Source organism: Anolis sagrei, chromosome 8 (genome assembly GCF_037176765.1).
Source record: "Anolis sagrei isolate rAnoSag1 chromosome 8, rAnoSag1.mat, whole genome shotgun sequence".
Lineage (NCBI taxonomy): Eukaryota > Metazoa > Chordata > Lepidosauria > Squamata > Dactyloidae > Anolis > Anolis sagrei.
This window is the reverse complement of record NC_090028.1, coordinates 1,106,056-1,129,365: the sequence shown is the minus strand read 5'-3', so window position 1 is coordinate 1,129,365 and position 23,310 is coordinate 1,106,056. Positions and strand designations below refer to the sequence as shown.

At 43.0% G+C, this 23,310-nt stretch overlaps 1 protein-coding gene across 2 annotated transcripts in view; it reads left to right on the top strand.

The window, feature by feature from the left end:
- KIFC3 (kinesin family member C3) overlaps positions 1–23,310 on the top strand; it is a 76,253-nt gene that overhangs the window by 18,951 nt on the left and 33,992 nt on the right. For both annotated transcript variants that reach the window (XM_067470920.1, XM_067470921.1), the window contains exons 2-4: positions 3,284–3,379; positions 20,364–20,542; positions 22,769–22,834. In XM_067470920.1, the coding sequence (XP_067327021.1) occupies positions 3,367–3,379; positions 20,364–20,542; positions 22,769–22,834 (258 nt within the window). In that variant the 5' untranslated portion in view covers positions 3,284–3,366. The remainder of the gene's footprint in view (positions 1–3,283; positions 3,380–20,363; positions 20,543–22,768; positions 22,835–23,310) is intronic.

Sequence of the window (23,310 nt, the reverse complement as noted above, 5' to 3'; positions counted from 1 at the left end):
TGCGACCCATATTATTTTGCCCAGCAACTCAAGATTGGTGTTACATCACTAGCAAAATATTATTATTATTATTATTATTATTATGGTTATTCTTTATGTAAATGTGCATTTTCTGTGCTATTCTAATAATATAATATACTATATTGTGTTATTCTTTATGTAAATGTGCATTTTCTGTGCTCTTCTAATAATATAATATAATATATTGTGTTATTCTTTATGTAAATGTGCATTTTCTCCTGTGCTATTCTAATAATAAAATATATTGTATATGCATATAATATTTATAATATTATAATGTAATGCAATATAATAATAATAAGATATAATTATATATTTATATTACATTGTAATATTACTAATAATATTACGATATCGTGGTATGGTGCAATGTAGCAATGTTTCATGCTGATACTGTACTATGCTCATAATATAATATATTTTATGTAATATATACCTTGTAAGCCGCCCTGAGTCCCCTTCGGGGTGAGAAGAGCAGCATAGAAATATCGTAAACAAGCAAACAAACAAACAAATAAATAAATTTCTTGCCTTGCAGAATGGTGCTGGATGGCCTTTGGTGGCCCCTTCCAACTCTATTATTATTATTATTATTATTATTATTATTATTATTATTATTATTAAGTAGAGCCTGGATGGCCACCTGTTAGGAGTGCTTTGACTGTGCTTTTCCTTCCTGGCAGAATAGGACTGGACTGGATGGCCTTTGGGGGGCCCTTCCAACTCTATATCTCTATTATATTATTATTATTATTATTATTATTATTATTATTAAGAAGCAGAGGCTGGATGGCCATCTGTTGGGGGTGCTTTGACTGTGCTTTTGCTGCCTGATAGAAGGGGGGCTGGACTGGATGGCCTTTGGGGGCCCCTTCCAACTCTATATCTCTATTATTATTATTATTATTATTATTATTATTATTATTATTATTATGAAGCATCCGTTGGGGGTGCTTTGACTGTGCTTTTCCTGCCTGACAGAATGGGGGCTGGACTGGATGGCCTTTGGAGGCCACTCCCAACTCTAGAACCCTATTAATAATAATAATAATAATAATAATAATAATAATAATTAAGCAGAGGCTGGATGGCTATCTGTTGGGGTGCTTTGATTGTGCCTTATCGGCCTGAAAGAAGGGGGCTGGACTGGTTGGCCTTTGGGGGATCATTCTAACTCTAAAATTTTTATTATTATTATTAAGCAGAGGCTTGATGGCCATCTGTTGGGGGTGCTTTGACTGTGCTTTTCCTGCCTGACAGAAGGGGGCTGGATTGGTCCTTTGGGGGCTACTTCCAACTCTAGAATTCTATTATTATTATTATTATTATTATTATTAATAATAATAATAATAACCACCAGAGGCTAGATGGCCATCTGTCAGGAGTGATTGGATTGTGCTTTTCCCTGCTGGAGGAATGGGGCAGGACTGGATGGCCTTTGGGGGCTACTTTCAACTCTAGAATTCTATTATTATTATTACTATTAATAATAATAATAACCACTAGAGGCTAGATGACCATCTGTCAGGAGTGATTGGATCGTGCTTTTCCCTCCTGGAGGAATGGGGCAGGACTGGATGGCCTTTGGGGGCTACTTCCAACTCTAGAATTCTATTATTATTATTACTATTAATAATAATAATAATAATAATAATAATAATAACAGCAACCAGAGGCCAGATGGCCATCTGTCAGGAGTGATCGGATTGTGCTTTTCCCTCCTGGAGGAATGGGGCAGGTCTGGATGGCCTTTGAGGGCTACTTCCAACTCTAGAATTCTATTATTATTATTATTATTATTATTATTAATAATAATAACCATCAGAGGCTAGATGGCCATCTGTCAGGAGTGATCGGATTGTGCTTTTCCCTCCTGGAGGAATGGGGCAGGTCTGGATGGCCTTTGGGGGCTACTTCCAACTCTAAAATTCTATTATTATTATTACTATTAATAATAATAATAATAATAATAATAATAATAACAGCAACCAGAGGCCAGATGGCCATCTGTCAGGAGTGATCGGATTGTGCTTTTCCCTCCTGGAGGAATGGGGCAGGTCTGGATGGCCTTTGAGGGCTACTTCCAACTCTAGAATTCTATTATTATTATTATTATTATTATTAATAATAACCATCAGAGGCTAGATGGCCATCTGTCAGGAGTGAACGGATTGTGCTTTTCCTGTCTGGTGGAATGAGGCTGGACTGGATCACCTTTGGGGGCTTCTTCCAACTCTAGAATTCTATTATTATTATTATTATTATTATTATTATTATTATTATTATTATTTATTAAGCAGAGACTGGATGGCCATCTGTTGGGGGTGCTTTGACTGTGCTTTTGCTGCCTGACAGAAGGGGGGCTGGACTGGATGGCCTTTGCAGGCCCCTTCCAACTCTATTATTATTATTATTACTATTATTACTATTATTATTAATAATAATAATAACCACCAGAGGCTAAATGGTCATCTGTCAGGAGTGATCTGATTGTGCTTTTCCCTCCTGGAGGAATGGGGCAGGACTGGATGGCCTTTGGAGGCTACTTCCAACTCTAGAATTCTATTACTACTACTACTACTATTATCGTTATTAATAATAATAATAATAACCACCAGAGGCTAGATGGCCATCTGTCAGGAGTGATCGGATTGTGCTTTTCCTGCCTGGAGGAATGGGGCAGGACTGGATGGCCTTGGGGGCTACTTCCAACTCTAGAATTCTATTATTATTATTATTATTACTACTACTACTAATAATAATAATAACCACCAGAGGCTAGATGGCCATCTGTCAGGAGTGATCAGATTGTGCTTTTCCTGCCTGGAGGAATGGGGCTGGACTGGATGGCCTTTGGGGGACCTCTAATATTCTTCTTCCTCTAGCTTTACATGGATGTGTCCATCAGTCCTTCCTGGAGTCCTCCTGGGCTCCATTTGCTCCGAGTTGTAAGTCAGGGTGTGTTTTCCAGAGGGACGTACTCATCACTCGCTTTTATGGGATGCGTCGACACACACCGAGTAGTAGAGGGAAGGTGAGAAGCAGGCGTTTCCTAGAACCCGGCAAGGTGTGTTTACCTCCCGAGGCTTGCTTTCACTCGTGATAAACATCACCCATGTGGCTGGCGTTGCCTGCTGCGGAGTTGTGCTTGCACGCTTGCACGTGGTCCCTTCTTCGTTCCCTGGGAATCTGAGCAGGAGAGGAGGACCTCTGTTAGGACGGTCCATGCCTTCAACGCATCCCTTTCTCTCTTTCCTGGCAGGCCTTGCAAACCAAAGCGAAGAAGGTTCAGATTGAGGGCAGGCGGTGTCCCTTCGCCGTGACATCCTGGCTGACCGAGGGAACATGGAGCACGCAGGTAAGCTGGCCTTCAATCTGTTGCTATTTATTTATTATTTATATTTATTTATTGACGACATTTCTATGCCGCCCTTCTCAACCCGGAAGGCGACTCAGAGCGGCTTACAAGTAAAAAGTAAATACGATATATCATATTATTACCATAGGACAGCATTGATATTATATATTACATTGTACTAAAACATTATACAGTAATAGTATTAGTAATATTACATTTAATATAAAATATATAATTATAATATCATACTATTATTAATATTATATATTACATTGTACTAAAACATTATACAGCAATATTATTAGTAGTATTCTATTTAATATAAAATATATTATTATAATATCACACTATTATTAGTATTATATATTACATTGTACTAAAACATTATACAGTAATAGTATTAGTAATATTACATTTAATATAAAATATATTATTATAATATCACACTATTATTAGTATTATATATTACATTTTACTAAAACATTCTACAGCAATATTATTAGTAATATTCCATTTAATATAAAATATATAATTATAATACCATATTATTATTATTATTATTATTAGTAGTAGTAGTAGTAGTAGTAGTAGTAGTATATTGTTTATTGTATGGCATTATATTATTGTATTACATTATAATATTATAATCTATTTATTTACAGTAATATTGTTAGTAATATTACATTTAATATAAATATATATAATTATAATATCATACTATTATTAATATTATATATTACATTGTGCTAAAACATTCTACAGTAATATTATTAGTAATATTACATTTAATATAAAATATATAATTATAATACCATATTATTATTATTAGTAGTAGTATATTGTATATTGTATGACATTATATTATTGTATTACATTATAATATTATAATTTATTTATTTACAGTAATATTGTTAGTAATAATCCATTTAATATAAAATATATAATTATAATATACTATTATTAATATTATATATTACATTTTACTAAAACATTATACAGCAATATTATTAGTAATATTGCATTTAATATAAAATATATAATTATAATACCATATTATTATTATTATTAGTAGTATATTGTATATTGTATGACATTATATTCTTGTATTACATGATAATATTATTATTTATTTATTTACAGAAATATTATTAGTAGTATTACATTTAATATAAATATATATAATATCATACTATTATTAATATTATATATTACATTGTACTAAAACATTATACAGTAATAGTATTAGTAATATTACATTTAATATAAAATATATTATTATAATACCATATTATTATTATTATTATTATTAGTAGTAGTAGTAGTAGTAGATTGTATATCGCAGTGTTTCTCAACCTGGGGGTTGGGACCCCCGTGGGGGTTGTGAGGGGGTGTCAGAGGGGTCACCAAAGACCATCAGAAAGCATAGAATTTTCTGTTGGTCATGGGGGTTCTGTGTGGGAAGTTTGGTCCAATTCTATTGTTGGTGCAGTTCAGAATGCTATTTCATTGTGGGTGAACTATTTATTTATTTATTTATTTACTGCACTTGTAGACCGCCGTTCTCAGCCCTGGGGCGACTCACGGCGGTGTACAACATGTAAAATCAGGTACAATTTACAACATAAGCAATATCAAAAACAACATTAAACAACATCACTATCAATAATACAATTACACTAAGTCATTCGCGATGTCTCATCGTTGAATCACAATCCAATAAATACCAACAACTACAACTCCCAAATGTCAAGATTGTATTTTCCCCAAACTCCACCAGTGTTCACATTTGGGCACATTGAGTCTCTGTGTAGAGTTTGGTCCTGATCCATCCTTGTTTGAGTACACAGTGATCTCTGGATGTAGGTGAACTACAACTCCAAATCCTTCCATTTTTTTGTTGGTTATGGGAGTTCTGTGTGCCAATTCCATCGTTGGTGGAGTTCAGAATTCTCTTTGATTGTAGGTGAACTATAAATCCCAGCAACTACAACACCCAAATGACAAGGTCTGTTTTCCCCAAACTCCACTAGTGTTCACTCTATCCAAGGCAAGGCTTCCAAGGACCAGGAAAGACGTCTTGACTCAATTCCAAACGATGCTTCGTCTGACTACAGATTCTATACTTGGCACTTTTATCCCCTAATTTCTCTATGTCCCAAGCAGCCAGAAACGGATTTTGTTTCAGCCTTGTCTCTGTTATCAATCTCTCTCTCAGCCTGGCAGAACGCCTAAGAGATTGGGTTGTTTGCCTGTGCTGACTAAAAACATGCTTTCTGTCTACTGGCTCATTAATTTCTGCAACTGGGCCAGGTGCCGAGCTATTCTCAAGCTCCGAATCATGGGAATTCCCTGGTAGCAATTCAGGGACCACACCATCATCCCCAAACTCTTCAGGAACATTCTCATCAGAAGAGACACTTTGAACAGGAATCCCGTTGTCATTCTCTGCATCTAGAGCAACCTCATCATTAGATACATGAACCTCATTGTCATTCCCAGCATCCAGAGTATCCTGATCATTAGACACAATCACAGACTGAACTCCAACACTGCGCTGAATATGGAAGTTGGAGGTGCCAGGTCATGCGACAGACCTAAAATGCGCTGGCCCCACTGTTTGAAATGCAACGTTGCTGAAGCAAGACTCACAATGAGAGACGTGACTGATAGGAACAAGCGGAGAACAAGAAGCAAACAAGTGGACCCTTCGAATTCGTGGGCCAAACACCAGGAAGGAGAAGAAGAAGAAGAAGAAAAAAGAAGCAGCAGCAGAAGGAGAAGAAGAAGAAGAAGAAAAAGAAGAACCACCACCACCCACCACCACCACCCACCACCACCACTCACCACCACCACCCACCACCACCACCCACCACCACCACTCACCACCACCACCCACCACCACTCACCACCACTACCACCCACCACCACCACCACCCACCACCACCACCACCCACCATCACCACACACCACCACCCTCCACCCCCACCACCCACCACCACCACCCACAACCACCATCTCCACCCACCACCACCCTCCACCCCCACCACCATCACCCACCACCACCACCCACAACCACCATCTCCACCCACCACCACCACCCACCACCACCCACCACCACCCACCACTACCACTCACCGCCACCACCCACCACCACCACACACCACCACCCCCACCACCACCACCCACCACCACCACCCTCCACCACCACCAGCACCCACCACCACCCACCACCCACCACCACCACCACCACCACCCCCCCACCACTACCACCCACCACCACCACCCACCACCACCACCCACAACCACCATCTCCACCCACCACCACCCTCCACCCCCACCACCATCACCCACCACCACCACCCACAACCACCATCTCCACCCACCACCACCACCCACCACCACCACCCACCACCACCCACCACTACCACTCACCGCCACCACCCACCACCACCACACACCACCACCCCCACCACCACAACCACCACCACCCCCCCACCACTACCACCCACCACCACCACCCACAACCACCATCTCCACCCACCACCACCCTCCACCCCCACCACCATCACCCACCACCACCACCCACAACCACCCCCCACCACCATCACCCACCACCACCACCCACCACCCACCACTACCACTCACCGCCACCACCCACCACCACTACACACCACCACCCCCACCACCACCACCCACCACCACCACCCACCACCACCACCCTCCACCACCACCAGCACCCACCACCACCCACCACCCACCACCACCCACCACCACCACCACCACCCCCCCACCACTACCACCCACCACCACCACCCACCAACACCACCCACAACCACCACTACCACTCACCACCACCACCCACCACCACCGCCTCCGCCACCACCACCACCACCACCCGCTTTGAGTCTCCTCTAGAGAGGAAAAGTGGGGCATTAATTTATTTATTTAATTCATTTATTTAACAACTTTTTTATTTATTAACAACAACAGCAACAGCAACAACCTGCTTTGGGTCACCTGTGGAGAAAAAAAGTGGGATATAAATAAACGTAATTATAACAACAACAACATCTGGATTGTAAAATAATGGGCGTGCTGCGTTCGGTATCAAAGATGCAATGAGTTGACGATGGTGCATTCACGCCTTTCCCATAAATCCGGACAGGTTTTGGCTTTGAGTAAAAAAACAAAACAAAACGATACAGATTTCTAAGTGCGATTTCTTTTGCAAGTTGAGCAAAACAATCCCAGGGTCGAGCTCAAGATAAGGAGAAGGAGGAATGCACCTCTTGGCTAGCTTCAGCCTTGCTTGCACCAACACGTCTTGGGTTAAGATTGGAAGAGGGTGCCTGCCTTTTGCAGCCCGTTTGCAAAAAGGACGGGGTTGAGTCAAAGCGTTTGTGGGTTGCAGAGAGAGCATTTTGTGCAAAACGAACGGTTATCTTGTTGTTTTTTTAGCAAATAGCCCCCCCCCCCCCAAGTCCCAAATCACAACAAAAGTGAATTTACAGCAAATGATGGAACACAGGACTTTTCTCGTGGAGAAGATACGCATCTGTTATTTACATCCCTAATTAAAAGAAGACTAGTAATAAAAAAGAGAGGTTGTTCCGGGGAAAGAAAGGATGGCTGCCTTGGAATTTTTGGAACCAGATTCATACAGAATCTATAGTTGGTGCTTTTGGTCTGACTCTTTATTTCTTCCATGGTACACCACATCCATCATATTCACTGCTTTGATATCTTCTAGATACGTGTTCTGGAGCAATGTAATGGATTGGAGTGATGATGATGATGATGATAATTATTATTATTTTATCACTCCCATCTGTTATATTGCTTCAAAACTTCCTCCTCCTCCGCTTCCTCCTCCTCTTCTTCTCTTTCTTTTCCTCCTCCTCTTCTTCCTTTTTCTTTTCTTCTTCCCCCTCCTCTCCCTTTTCTTCCTCTTTCTCTTTTCTTCCTCCTCCTCCTCCTCTTCTCCCTCCTCCTCTTTTTCCCTTTTCTTCTTCCTCCTCTTCCTCTTTTTCTTCTTCCTCTTCCTCTTTTTCCTCCTCTTCCTCTTTTTTTCTTCCTCCTCCTCTCCATCCTTTTTCTTTTCTTCTTCCCCCTACTCTTCCTCTCCTTCTTTTTCCTCCTCCTCCTCCTCCTCCTCCTCCTCTTCTTTTCCCCCTTTTCTTCTTCTTCTTCTTCCTCTTCCCCCTCCTCCTCTGCCTCTTCATCTTTTTTCCTTTTCTTCTTCCTCCTCTTCCTCTTCTTCTTCTCACTCTTCCTCTTCTTCCTCCTCCTCTTCTTCCTCTTCCTCTTTTTTCCTCCTCCTCTTTGTCCTACTCTCCTTCGTCTTTCTTTTCTTCTTCCCCCTCCTCTTCCTCTTCTTCCTCTTCCCCCTCCTCCTCTTCATCTTTTTCCCCTTTTCTTCTTCTGCCTCTTCCTCTTCCTCCTCTTCCTCCTCCTCTTCCTCTTTTTCCTCCTCTTTTTCTTTTCTTCCTCCTCTTCCTCTTTCTTTTCTTCTTCCTCTTCTTCTTATCCGCCTCCTCTTCCTCCTCCTCTTCCTCTTCTTCTTCTTCCTCTTCCTCTTTTTCCTCCTCTTCCTCTTTTTTTCTTCCTCCTCCTCTCCATCCTTTTTCTTTTCTTCTTCCCCCTACTCTTCCTCTCCTTCTTTTTCCTCCTCCTCCTCCTCCTCCTCCTCCTCTTCTTTTCCCCCTTTTCTTCTTCTTCTTCTTCCTCTTCCCCCTCCTCCTCTGCCTCTTCATCTTTTTTCCTTTTCTTCTTCCTCCTCTTCCTCTTCTTCTTCTCACTCTTCCTCTTCTTCCTCCTCCTCTTCTTCCTCTTCCTCTTTTTTCCTCCTCCTCTTTGTCCTACTCTCCTTCGTCTTTCTTTTCTTCTTCCCCCTCCTCTTCCTCTTCTTCCTCTTCCCCCTCCTCCTCTTCATCTTTTTCCCCTTTTCTTCTTCTGCCTCTTCCTCTTCCTCCTCTTCCTCCTCCTCTTCCTCTTTTTCCTCCTCTTTTTCTTTTCTTCCTCCTCTTCCTCTTTCTTTTCTTCTTCCTCTTCTTCTTATCCGCCTCCTCTTCCTCCTCCTCTTCCTCTTCTTCTTCTTCCTCTTCCTCTTTTTCCTCCTCTTCCTCTTTTTTCTTCCTCCTCGTCTTCCTCCTCCTCTTCCTCTTTCTTTTCTTCTTCCTCTTCCTTCTCCTCCTTCCTTTTTCTTTTCTTCTTCCCCCTACTCTTCCTCTCCTTCTTCTTTTTCCTCCTCCTCCTCCTCCTCCTCTTCTTTTCCCCCTTTTCTTCTTCTTCTTCTTCCTCTTCCCCCTCCTCCTCTGACTCTTCATCTTTTTTCCCTTTTCTTCTTCCTCCTCTTCCTCTTCTTCTCACTCTTCCTCTTTTTCCTCCTCCTCCCCGTCTTATTCCTCTTCCTCTTTTTTCCTCCTCCTCTTCGTCCTCCTTCCTCTTTCTTTTCTTCTTCCCCCTCCTCTTCCTCTTCTTCCTCTTCCCCCTCCTCCTCCTCCTCCTCCTCCTCCTCTTTTTCCCCTTTTCTTCTTCTGCCTCTTCCTCCTCCTCCTCCTCTTTTTCCTCCTCTTTTCTTTTCTTCCTCCTCTTTTTCCTCTTCCTCTTTCTTTTCTTCTTCCTCTTCTTTATCCGCCTCCTCTTCCTCCTCCTCCTCCTCTTATTCTTCTGCTATCACTCCTCATCATTATATTGCTCCAGAACCTATATGTAGAAGATACCAAGTTGTTGTTGTTGTTGTTGTTGTTGTTGCCTTATATGACTTGAAGCAGGGGCACCACACCATTCAAAACACATCACCATACAGACATTCAGTAGAATGCACGTCTTGAGACATATTTCTGTAAAAGATGTGCACATGAAAACACACGGAACCATTTGTAATATTCTGAGCATTCCCTTCTAAACAGGGGGTTGTTGCGTGACTTTGGAAGAAACAACAATCTCATGTGTTCCCACACTTTCTGCAATGACAATAGGGGAGAAGCCAGAGCAATGGGACTGTCTGGGGAGCCTCTCTTCGGAGTCATTCCTGGAGACACCGACCGGTCATTTTCAGGACTTAAAACCTCACGTTGACGTTCCGTGCAGCCTTTTTGCGCTTGATGTGCAGCTGCTTTTCCCGCGAGGGCGAGAGGGAGCGCGCGTTCTATATGGGGCCTGCAATGGAAACGTGAGCTCCCGACAATGATCGGACTTTGAGCCATGCCATTCCTCGCCTTTGTGGATTCGGAACAGAAGGCCCTTCCTCGCTTTGGGAGGGAGTCGGGGGCACAAAGAGAAGAAACCAGGGAGCGAAGCTAGTCCTTCTCTCTGGGCCAAGTGGCGTCTGACGTTCCTCCCTCTTTGTGCCCTTGAGTTGCAAGGTTTGTCCTTGTCCTTTGCAGATTTCGTACGTGGGAGGCTCAGGGTGAAGTGGGGATGAAGCAGAGGAAGTGGAGAGGAAGGCCCCAAAGTGGAGGGCAAGACTTCGTTGTGTTAGTTTTGGCCCATCCACTCTCTCATCCGTTGAGGTCCCTTTTGCATCCTGTCTTCTGGAGTAGTCGCTCTCCTCCTCCCAACTTCTGGAGACACTGACTGCTCATTTTCAGGACTTAAAATTTCATGTTGGCTCACAGGCCCAGAGTTCCCATGATCCCCTTCCTCATTTACATCGATATCGGCAACAACCATGGGCTGAACTACCACATGAATGTAGGACACTACACTTAGGTAGAAAACAATGAAATGGGAGATGCTTGGCTCGAGAATAGAATCACACGTGAAAAAGATCTAGGAGTCTTCGTGGAGAACAAGTTGAACCTGAGCCAAGAATGTGACGCAACAGCTTGAAAACCCAATGAGATTTTGGGCTGCATCCCAAGGAGGAGAGTGTCCGGATCAAGGGAAGTCCTGGAACCTCTCTCTCTTCTAAACATTGGCTCTGAGGATCTCTTGCCTTTTGCCTCCGCCTCTTGCCGTTTGTGCTGATCCTGGTGCTTCTTCTTCTGCGCTCTCTCCATAAGCTTGAACAGGACAAATCTGCAGGTTGGTTCTTCTAATTGCCGGAGCTTGTCCAGACACATCGGAGCAAGGAGGAGATCCCTGCGTAGGGTTTTCTCTCTTGTTCTGGAGTGTCTTTCTCGTTCTCCCCTTTGCACGAAACGAGAGCGAGACAGAGAAGCCAAGATGGGAAGAAGGCGATGACTAAGAAAGGTAGGGAACCCAACAGCGAGTGAGGGGCCGCCACAACGAAGGGAGGAAACAGTATGTCAGGGGTGGGAGTGCACCTCTGGGATTGCCCTCGGTTTCCTTTGCTGTGAAGCACATGTGTCCCTCAATGCCCTTCTTCTATATGGTCCTTCTGCAAATGCTGGGCTCCAAGTCCACTATAGCTCAGGCCTGGGCCAACTTCGGCCCTCCCTCCAGGTGTTTTGGACTTCAACTCCCACAGCTTCCTTTCTGGGAGTTGTAGTTCAACTCCCTCCACCGATGATGACCTCCACCGATGATGGACCTGGACCACACTTGTAGTTCACCCACAACCAGAGAAACTGTGACCTCCACCGATGATGGACCTGGACCACGCTTGGCACACAGAACCCCCATGATTGACACAACCTACTGGAGGGGTTTGAGGGGACTGGCTCACCATAGTGGGAGTTGTAGTTCACCCTACAGCCAGAGAGCACACTGAACTCCACCTGTGATGCATCTAGAGCAAACTTGCCCAGCATGAAAATTGTTAAGTAACCTGGCATGGCATGATGGGAGTTGTAGTTCACCCACACAATTAAAAAAATGACTATTTGAAATAACCCGGGCAATGCTGGGGACCCAAGCGAGTATAATAATAAATATCAATATAATTAATATCAATATGATATGATATAGTATCTATTATGATATGATATAATACAACATGCTGTAGCAGGACATCCCTTTTGCAAAGACAAAGTTTTTGCAGTTTAATATACTTTCTTCATAATTTTTGGGTAGAACTAATTAGGACATTTATACCCCAGGAACAAAAAAATAATGTTACATGTTGTTATTGTTGTTGTTGTTGTTGTTGTTGTTCTTCTTCTTCTTCTTCTTCTTCTTCTTCTTATTATTATTATTATTATTATTATTATTATCATAATTATATTGGAAACCCAAGGCAGCTAATAACCACACAGTTGAATGACAATTTAAAACAAAGCAATGTCAAAGCAATGAAATTTTTAAAAGCTATATTTAAAACCCTGCAAGGAAGACTCCAGCAAGACATGGAGCGAGAGTTGCCAGGTGGACAAGCTGGGTTTAGGAAAGGCAGAGGAACCAGAGACCAGATTGCCAATCTCCGGATGCTGGAGAATGGAGAAAGGCAGGGAGTTTCAGAAAAACATCTGCTTCTGCTTCATTGACTCTTCTTAAGCCTTGGACTGTGTGGATCATCATAAACTGTGGCAAGTTCTTGGCGGGATGGGCATCCCAAGCCCCCTTCCCTCTCTCCTGAGGAATCTGTACAAGGACCAAGGAGCCACAGTCAGGACTGACCATGGAACAGGAGACGGGTTCCAGATTGGGAAAGGCGTCCGGCAAGGCTGCATCCTCTCACCCAACCTTCTTAACGTGTATGCAGAACACATCATGCGAGGATGTGCGGGGCTGGATGAATGCAAAGCTGGGGTGAAAACTACTGGAAGAAACATTAACAACCTCAGATATGCAGATGACACCACTCTGATGGCCGAAAGCGAGGAGGAGCTGAGGAGCCTTCTCATCAAGGTGAAAGAAGAAAGCGCAAAAGCCGGGTTGCAGCTAAACGTCAAAAAAACCAAGATTATGGCAACAAGAATGATTGACAACTGGAAAATAGAGGGAGAAACCGTGGAGGCCGTGACAGGGTTTGTATTTCTAGGCGGGAAGATGAGTGCAGACGCAGACTGTGGCCAGGAAATCAGAAGATGCTTCCTTCTTGGGAGGAGAGCAAGGACCAATCTTGATAAGATAGTGAAGAGTAGAGACATCAGACTGGCAACCAAGATCCATTGCCTAGTCCAAGCCATGGTCTTCCCTGTAGTCACCTACGGATGTGAGAGCTGGACCTTCGGGAAGGCTGAGCGAAGGAAGATCGATGCTTTTGAGCTGTGGTGTTGGAGGAAAGCTCTGAGAGTGCCTTGGACTGCGAGAAGATCCAACCAGTCCATCCTCCAGGAAAGAAAGCCCGGCTGCTCACTGGAGGGAAAGATACTAGAGACAAAGCGGAAGTCCTTTGGCCACATCATGAGGAGACAGCAAAGCCTAGAGAAGGGAATGATGCTGGGGAAAGTGGAAGGCAAAAGGAAGAGGGGCCGACCAAGGGCAAGATGGATGGATGGCATCCTTGAAGGGACTGGAGTGACCTTGAAGGAGCTGGGGGTGGTGACGGCCGACAGGGAGCTCTGGTGTGGGCTGGTCCATGAGGTCACCTAGAGAAGACAATGATGCTGGGAAAAGTGGAAGGGAAAAGGAAGAGGGGCCGACCAAGGGCAAGAGGGATGGATGGCATCCTTGAAGTGACTGGACTGACCTTGAAGGAGCTGGGGGTGGTGACGGCCGACAGGGAGCTCTGGTGTGGGCTGGTCCATGAGGTCACCTACAGAAGACAATGATGCTGGGAAAAGTGGAAGGGAAAAGGAAGAGGGGCCGACCAAGGGCAAGAGGGATGGATGGCATCCTTGAAGTGACTGGACTGACCTTGAAGGAGCTGGGGGTGGTGACGGCCGACAGGGAGCTCTGGTGTGGGCTGGTCCATGAGGTCACCTACAGAAGACAATGATGTTGGGAAAAGTGGAAGGGAAAAGGAAGAGGGGCCGACCAAGGGCAAGAGGGATGGATGGCATCCTTGAAGTGACTGGACTGACCTTGAAGGAGCTGGGGGTGGTGACGGCCGACAGGGAGCTCTGGCGTGGGCTGGTCCATGAGGTCACAAAGAGTCGGAGACGACTGAACGAATGAACAACAACAACAAGCAAACAGTATTTTGGCGCCTCCCCCCCTCCCCCCAACCAATCACGGATATATATTTTCTGTTTGTGGTGGGAGTTCTGTGTGCCCTATTTGGTTCAGTTCCATCCTTGGTGGAGTTCAGAATGCTCTTTGATTGTCGATGAACTATACATCGCAGTAACTCCAACTTGCATCTGTCAAGGTCTATTTTCCCCCAAGAGCGCCTCAAGAGCGCCCCTGGGCAACATCAACTCTACCACGGATGCTTACTTTGCGTAAGGGTTGAGCCGCCCCTGTGTATGATTGACACACCTCAACAAGGGGATTCTTGCAGCTTGGCTTCAGCGCTTTGGTTTTGCTCCTGCCTTGGATTTCATTTAACACGCTTGGGAATTAGCGTGACCGCCCTATGAATTTTTCAGCAGCGGATTAATTGCACCGTCGTCGTGAGCTGAGATCTCGGAGCCTGCCGAGCGGAGGAAGCCCAGGAATAAAGGCACCTAATAAAATTCCATCCGCCAATCAAAGGAAAATGGGTTTTGAAGTGATGCGCTCGCGGTTCAAAGCCAAGCTTGCAAAGCTTGCAAAACTAGGTCAGGGCTGAAATTTGCATCGTCAGCAAGATTAGGAAGAGGCACAAGCTCAGCCTCTACCAACATCATCGTTGTTGTTGTTGTTGTTCTAATAATAATAATAATAATAATAATAATAATAATAATAATTGTATTGTCGAAGGCTTTCATGGCTGGAATCACTGGGTTGTTGTAGGTTTTTTCGGGCTATATGGCTATGTTCTAGAGGCATTCTCTCCTGACGTTTCGCCTGCATCTATGGCAAGCCTCCTCAGAGGGAGTGAGGTCTGCTGGAACTAGGAAAGTGGGTTTATATATCTGTGGAATGACCAGGGTGGGACAAAGAACTCTTGTCCGTTGGAGCTAGGTGTGTGGAACTAGGAAAATTGGGTTTATATATCTGTGGAATGACCAGGGTGGGACAAAGGACTCTTGTCTGCTGGAGCTAGGTGTGAATGTTTCAACTGACCACCTTGATTAGCACAAAATGGCCTGGCAGTGCCTGGAGCAAACTTTCGTTGAGAGGTGATTAGATGTCCTTGTTTAATGTATTGTCGAAGGCTTTCATGGCTGGAATCACTGGGTTGTTGTAGGTTTTTTCGGGCTATATGGCTATGTTCTAGAGGCATTCTCTCCTGACGTTTCGCCTGCATCTATGGCAAGCATCCTCAGAGATTGTGAGGTCTGTTGGAAGTAGGAAAAAGGGTTTATATATATCTGTGGAATGACCAGGGTGGGACAAAGGACTCTTGTCTGCTGGAGCTAGGTGTGAATGTTTCAACTGACCACCTTGATTAGCAAATAATGGCCTGACAGTTCCTGGAGCAAACTTTCGTTGAGAGGTGATTAGATCCAGGCACTGCCAGGCCATCAAATGCTATGACATGGATAATATTCTAAAGAGACTACCAAAATTTACATAATAGTGTTTGACATCATTGTGAAATTGAACAGTACAGCATGCCTATATAACTGCTTGTTGAATTCCATTATTGTTTTGATATTATTCTAAAGAGACTGTACCAAAATTTACACAATGTTGTTTGACATCACTGTGAAATTGAACAGTACAACATGTCTATATAACTGCTTGTTGAATTCTATTATTGCTTACTCTCTATATAAGTGGTATTTTTGTTGTATGTACTTATTCAGGAACCCATTTATATTATATTATACACACACATACACACACACACAAATATATATATTAATTTTGGATGACATAACGAAGGGTGACATAAGGAAAGTCCCTGTTGTGGCGTGTTGCAAGTTCTCTGTGATGTAGGTGGTCCTTCTCGTCCTGACCTGGCCGTGTGACATGTGGGCGGTGGTGTGGCGAAGGGACTGGGCTTCCGGTTGCGCAGCCTGACGCTTTCCTCAATGGCAACGTCACGGGTTCTTCTCCTCTCTGTGTCCCTTTCTTCTTCTCGTTTGGTGCTTTGTGGCGACAGGAACCCCGCGCGGTGTGGGCGAGGACCCCCTTCCGTGGCTGCAGTGGTATTGATCTCCGCTCTCCGCGCGGCCGCCATGCATGCATCCATGTGCTGCAGGTGGAGAAGTGGCTTCTCTCCCCTTGTGTCCTTTTGCCATCTCTCTCTCCGGACATCATGGCTGTGCTTGGGACGCTTTCTCTCTGTGCTCTTCCATTTCGGATCAGAGACACCCAACCCCATCATTCCTTTGTGCCAGTGAACTGATGCTTGTCATTTCAACGCTACGCTTCGTAGCCTCGCGGGTCTCACTGCCCTTGCCAAGGAGTCTCCGAATAATCGCCAATACAGGCAGTCCCCTAGTGACAGACATCCCACTTGCACCACATGATTCCAGCATGTAGATACAGAGTCATCATTATTATTGTCTAGAGCAGGCCTGGGCAAACTTCGGCCCTCCTTCCAGGTGTTTTGGGCTCAATTGTGGGAGTTGAAGTCCCAAACACCTGGCGGGAGGGCCAAAGTTTGCCCAGGCCTGGGACAGAGTATACACAAACACGGAGACAGGCAGGCTTGCAAACAACGCCTAGTTCAGAACAGGGCGAAACAACAGGAAGCGAGAGGAATCTTGTATTGTAATAGTATTCGTTTTAATATTATGATATTAAGTTGTATTATTATGTTATATATTAGCATTATCATATTATTGTAATACACACACAGAGGCCATTCCTGAGTTGCAAACATCCGACTTGCAAATGACTCCTAGTTAAGAACGGGGCTGAAGAATAATATCTTATATATTAGTATTATCATATTATTATAATACGCACACACACAGAGGCCATTCCTGAGTTGCAAACATCCGACTTGCAAATGACTCCTAGTTAAGAACGGGGCTGAAGAATAATATCTTATATATTAGTATTATCATATTATTATAATACGCACACACACAGAGGCCATTCCTGAGTTGCAAACATCCGACTTGCAAATGACTCCTAGTTAAGAACGGGGCTGAAGAATAATATCTTATATATTAGTATTATCATATTATTATAATACGCACACACACAGAGGCCATTCCTGAGTTGCAAACATCCGACTTGCAAATGACTCCTAGTTAAGAACGGGGCTGAAGAATAATATCTTATATATTAGTATTATCATATTATTATAATACGCACACACACAGAGGCCATTCCTGAGTTGCAAACATCCGACTTGCAAATGACTCCTAGTTAAGAACGGGGCTGAAGAATAATATCTTATATATTAGTATTATCATATTATTATAATACGCACACACACAGAGGCCATTCCTGAGTTGCAAACATCCGACTTGCAAATGACTCCTAGTTAAGAACGGGGCTGAAGAATAATATCTTATATATTAGTATTATCATATTATTATAATACGCACACACACAGAGGCCATTCCTGAGTTGCAAACATCCGACTTGCAAATGACTCCTAGTTAAGAACAGGGCTGAGACAACAGGAAGCAAGAGGAATCTTATATTTTACTAGCTGTGCCCTGCCACGCGTTGCTGTGGCCTATAGTAAGAATTTTCGAAGCAGAGGTAGATATCTGGACTATTATGAAAGAGAGGTACCTACCTCTTCCTTCCCCTCTTTTTCTTCCCCTTCCCCTTTCTCTCCTTTCTTCCTTCTCTGCCTGTTTCTTTCATTCCTTCTTTCGCTCTTTGGTTTCATCCTTCCTTCTCTCTTTCCTTCCTTCCCTCCCCATTTCTCTACTTCCTTTGTCTCCGTCCTTCCCATTTTCCTTCCTTGTTCACTTTTAATTTCCTTTTCTCCTTCCTTTCTTCTTTCCTTCCTTCTTTACCTCTTTCCCGCCTTTCCTTCCCTTTTTCTTCCCTTTGTACTTTCTCTTCTTCCTTCTTCCGGTACCTCTTTCCTTCTTTCCTTCTCTCCTTCCTTCCTTCTTTCCCTCCCTCCTTCTCTCTTTCCTTCCCCCTTTCCCTCCTTCATTCCTTCCTTCTTTCCCTCCCTCCTTTCTTCTCTCCTTCCTTCCTGTCTGTTCTCCCCCAATACCATGGTAGAGTCCCTTCTTAGTCTATTCTATGAGTCTTTTTAATATAGTAATACATAGTCTTCTTCCTTTTTTAAATTTAAAGGTGTTTTGTGGGTTTTTTTTCCAGTGATGGTCACTCCTTGGATTGTGAGGAGTTCTGTTGCCAAATTTGGGGTCATCTGACCCAGTAGTTTTTTTTTGTTTTTAAGCCACTCATTATGCACAGAGCATTTTTATATATATAGATTACTATGAGTATTTTGTTATTGTATTGTATTGTATTATTATTATTGATATTGTATTATTATTCTTCTTGTTGTTGTATTATTATATTATATATTACTATTATTATATTACATTGGAGCCCCCGGTGGCGCAGTGGGTTAAAGCACTGAGCTGCTGAACTCGCTGACCGAAAGGTCGCAGGTTCGATTCCGGGGAGCGGCGTGAGCTTCCACTGTCAGCCCTAGCTTCTGCCAACCTAGCAGTTCGAAAACATGCAAATGTGAGTAGATCAATAGGTGGGAAGGTAACGGCGCTCCATGCAGTCATGCCGGCCACATCACCTTGGAGGTGTCTATGGACATTGCCGGCTCTTCGGCTTAGAAATGGAGATGAGCACCAGAGTCTCAGAGTCAGACATGACTGGACTTAATGTCAGGGGACAACCTTTACCTTTTTTTATAGTATTATAATACACACATGCCATTCCTGAGTTGCAAACATCTGACTTGCAAATGACTCCTAGTTAAGAACGGGGCTGAGACAACAGGAAGCGAAAGGAATCTAGTATTTTATTAGTACTAGAATTTTATTGAGGAGACAGGAAAGCCTAGAGAAGACAATGATGCTGGGGAAAGTGGAAGGCAAAAGGAAGAGGGGCCGACCAAGGGCAAGATGGATGGATGGCATCCTTGAAGTGACTGGACTGACCTTGAGGGAGCTGGGGGTGGTAACGGCCGACAGGGAGCTCTGGCGTAGGCTGGTCCATGAGGTCACGAAGAGTCGGAGACGACTGAATGAATGAACAACAACAAAGAATTTTATTATTGTTGTACTGTATTGTATTATTATTATTGATACTGTATTATTGTTATTGTATTATTATTATTGTTGTTTTGTTGTTGTTGTTGTTGTATTATTATATTATATATTAGTATTATTATATTATTATAACACACACACACACACACACATGCCATTCCTGAGTTGCAAACATCCAACTTGCAAATGACTCCTAGTTAAGAACGGAGCTGAGACAACAGGAAGTGAAAGGAATTTTATATTTTATTAGCATTAGTATTTTGTTATTATTGTATTGTATTATTATTATTGATATTGTATTATTATTATTGATATTGTATTGTTATTGTTATTGTATGTTATTGTTGTATTATATTATATATTAGTATTATTTTATTATTATAACACACACACAGAGGCAATTTGTGTTATATATTATCATATTATTATAATACACACACACACACACACACACACAGGCCATTCCTGAGTTGCAAACATCCAACTTGCAAATGACTCCTAGTTAAGAACGGGGCTGAGACAACAGGAAGCGAGAGGAATCTTATATTTTATTAGCATTAGTATTTTGTTATTATTGTATTGTATTGTAGTATTATTATTGCATTATTATTATTGTTATTATTGTTGTTGTTATTATTATTATTATTATTATTATTATTATATTAGTATTAGTTGGCCCAGACTTGATCTCGACATGTTGTAGTTCTTCCTTTGACTCCAATTGGGATTGTGTGTGTGTCTCAAAGGAGGGTTGTGACCCAGAACATGCCTTGGCGGTTGTGTTTGTGAGGGGAGGGGGCTTTGCTTCCCGGCCTGCGCTGCCTCCCACGGCCTTCCATGGCGCGTCCTGCTGGCGTTCCATCCCACGCTGCTCCCCTTCGATCCCATCCAACCCGCAGACCCTCCTTCCTGACCCACTGACGCCCCGTCTCCTTCCCTTTCAGGGGCCGGGAGGGTCCTCGGCGGGGGCCGGTCGAGCTTGCGTGGGGCGCACCAGCTCCCGGTGGTGCAGAGGCTGCTGGAGTCGCTGTCTCAGCTTCAGGAGGAGAAGCGGCAGCTGCAGGAGGAGCTGGTCGCGCTGCAGGAGAGGCTTTCGGAGGAAGAAGGCGGACAGGCCGCGCAGGTAGGGCTCCCCACTTCCGTTCTTGAAGGCTCTCCCTCTCAAACTGTGGATCCTGACCCGAAATGGGGTCCAGAAATAGAACCACCAGCAGGAAATGTTTCCTGAATGCCACCTAGTGACTGTTTTAGGTATTGACACAAATAGTCTTACTAGTTTATTTATCTGTTTTTAGTTGTGCACTCTTTTCTTTAAGGCTCTGCTTCCCAAACTTTGGACCCTGACCCGAAATGGGGTCCCGAAATACAACCAGTAGCAGGAAACGTTTCCTGAATGCCACCTAGTGACTGTTTTAGGTATTGACACAAATAGTCTTATTAGTTTATTTATCTGTTTTTAGTTGTGCACTTTTTTTGTTAAGGCTCTGTATCTCACACTTTGGATCCCGACCCCAAATGGGGCCTCGAAATAAAACCAGGAGCAGAAAACATTTCTTGAATGCCACTTAGTGGCTGTTTTAGGTATTGACACTGTCAGGTTTTACAATGTATAGTAATGTAATATAGCTGAGTCATGCATTGCTAATGGGCTTCTATTGGAAATGCTGAGTCATGCATTAACTGTATATAGGGAATCATGTGGGGAATGTGTTCTGGCCTAGTCCAGGTGATTGTGAATGATGTAATCCTGGGTTTGAGTTGAGTCAATGAGTTGGGAACCAATCGGTGATTGCTATGTGTAAAAGAATTGTATATAAGGAAGTCATGTACAGTGTATATTTCTCCTTGTGCTGTGATGTTGTTCGTCGAAGGCTATATGTAATTAAAAGAACCTGTCTGCTAAGACAAGATATAACTGTGTGCTGTGGTAAGTCTGTAATATCATCTAGACTGGGGGAAAGTCAGTGGTAAAACTGACAATGGCCGGGCATGTGCTCAAGTGTCTGTAAAAGGTTCCAGCGTGGCTGCAGGCTGTGGGAGCAGTTGACTGAAAATACTGTGCAGGAAGAAGCTACTGGAAAGCGCTGAAGTTGTGCAACTGATCTGCTGCTGAATTGTGAAGTTAATCTCAACAGACACAAATTGACTTTATCAGTTTATTTATATATTTGTAGCTGTGCACGTTTTGCCACAGGAAACGTTTCCTGAATGCCACCTAGTGGCTGTTTTAGGTATCGACACAAATAGTCTTATTAGTTTATTTATCTCTTTTTAGTTGTGCACTTTTTTTTGTTAAGGCTCTGCCTCTTAAACTGTGGGTCCCAACCCCAAATTTATTTATTTATTTATTTACTATATTTATATACCGCCATTCTCAGCCCGAGGGCGACGCAGGGATGTTTACAAAAGGCACGATTCGATGCCCGCAATAACATAAAAGCAATTAATACATTCAACATAAATAACATTAAATAAAATAATAAAACTAATAAAATATAGATTCTCAGCGTCTCATTAATGAGATCTCGAATACAACCAGCAGCAGGAAACATTTCCTGAATGCCACCTAGTAACTGTTTTAGGTATTCACACAAATAGTCTTATTAGTTTATTTATCTCTTTTTAGTTGTGCACCTTTTTCTTTAAGGCACTGCTTCTTAAACTGTGGGTCCCAACCCCAAATTTATTTATTTATTTACTATATTTATATACCGCCATTCTCAGCCCGAGGGCGACTTCAGGGCGGTTTACAAAAGGCACGATTCGATGCCCGCAAGAACATAAAAACAATTAAAACATTCAACATAAGTAACATGAAATAAAATAATAAAACCAATAAAATATAGATCCTCAGCGTCTCATTAATCAGATCCCAAATACAACCAGGAGCAGGAAACATTTCCTGAATGCCACCTAGTGGCTGTTTTAGGTATTGACACAAATAATCTTATTAGTTCATTTATCTGTTTTTAGTTGTGTACTTTTTTTTTGTTAAGGCTCTGCTTCTCAAACTTTGGATCCTGACCCCAAATGGGGTCCCGAAATAAAAATCAGCAGCAGGAAACGTTTCCTGAATGCCACCTAGTGGCTGTTTTAGGTATTGACACAAATAGTCTTATTCGTTTATTTATCTGTTTTTTAGTTGTGTACCTTTTTGTTAAGGCTCTGCTTCTCAAACTTTGGATCCTGACCCCAAATGGGGTCCCGAAATAAAACCAGGAGCAGGAAACATTTCCTGCATGCCACTTAGTGGCTGTTTTAGGTATTGACGCAAATTGTTATTTTATATTATATATTATTAGTAATATATATAGTGGTCCTATTTCAATCTCTTTTCGTGTCTTGGCAGACGGAGAGCCTGAAGGGCCAGCTCCGGGAGCAAGCGCAGGAAATGAGCCGGCTCCATTCCGTGCTGGTGAGTCGCCTGATTTGCCTTTGAATGAAGGCCTTTGAATGGATCTGGGCCTGTTACGAATTCTTGAAATCCTCTTTATGCCAATTCACAATTTCACTTTTGGAAATGGCAGGTCAGGGTTGAAGCTCATGGCGCTTGAGCCCCATCAGTTTTAACTATGAATTTCCAACTTCATGACTTACATTTGCTATATTAGTATTTATTTGGGGTATTTCAAAATATGCGTTTCATAGAAATACATATTAATATGCCTATTTTATTTATTTACTAGCTTTGGTCCCGGCGCTGCCCGGATTATTTGAGAAAGGAATTGTGTATCAAGGTTGGTCTTTATCAGTTATTTATATGGTTCACAGTGGTCTCAGGAAGTTAGTGAAGGTACTGCGAGTCCCATCATCTGTGGTCTATCCTCCTCCAAACTGTACCAGGATGTAGAGTGGGTCATGAAGGCTCTGTGTGCCAAGTTTGGTCTTAAT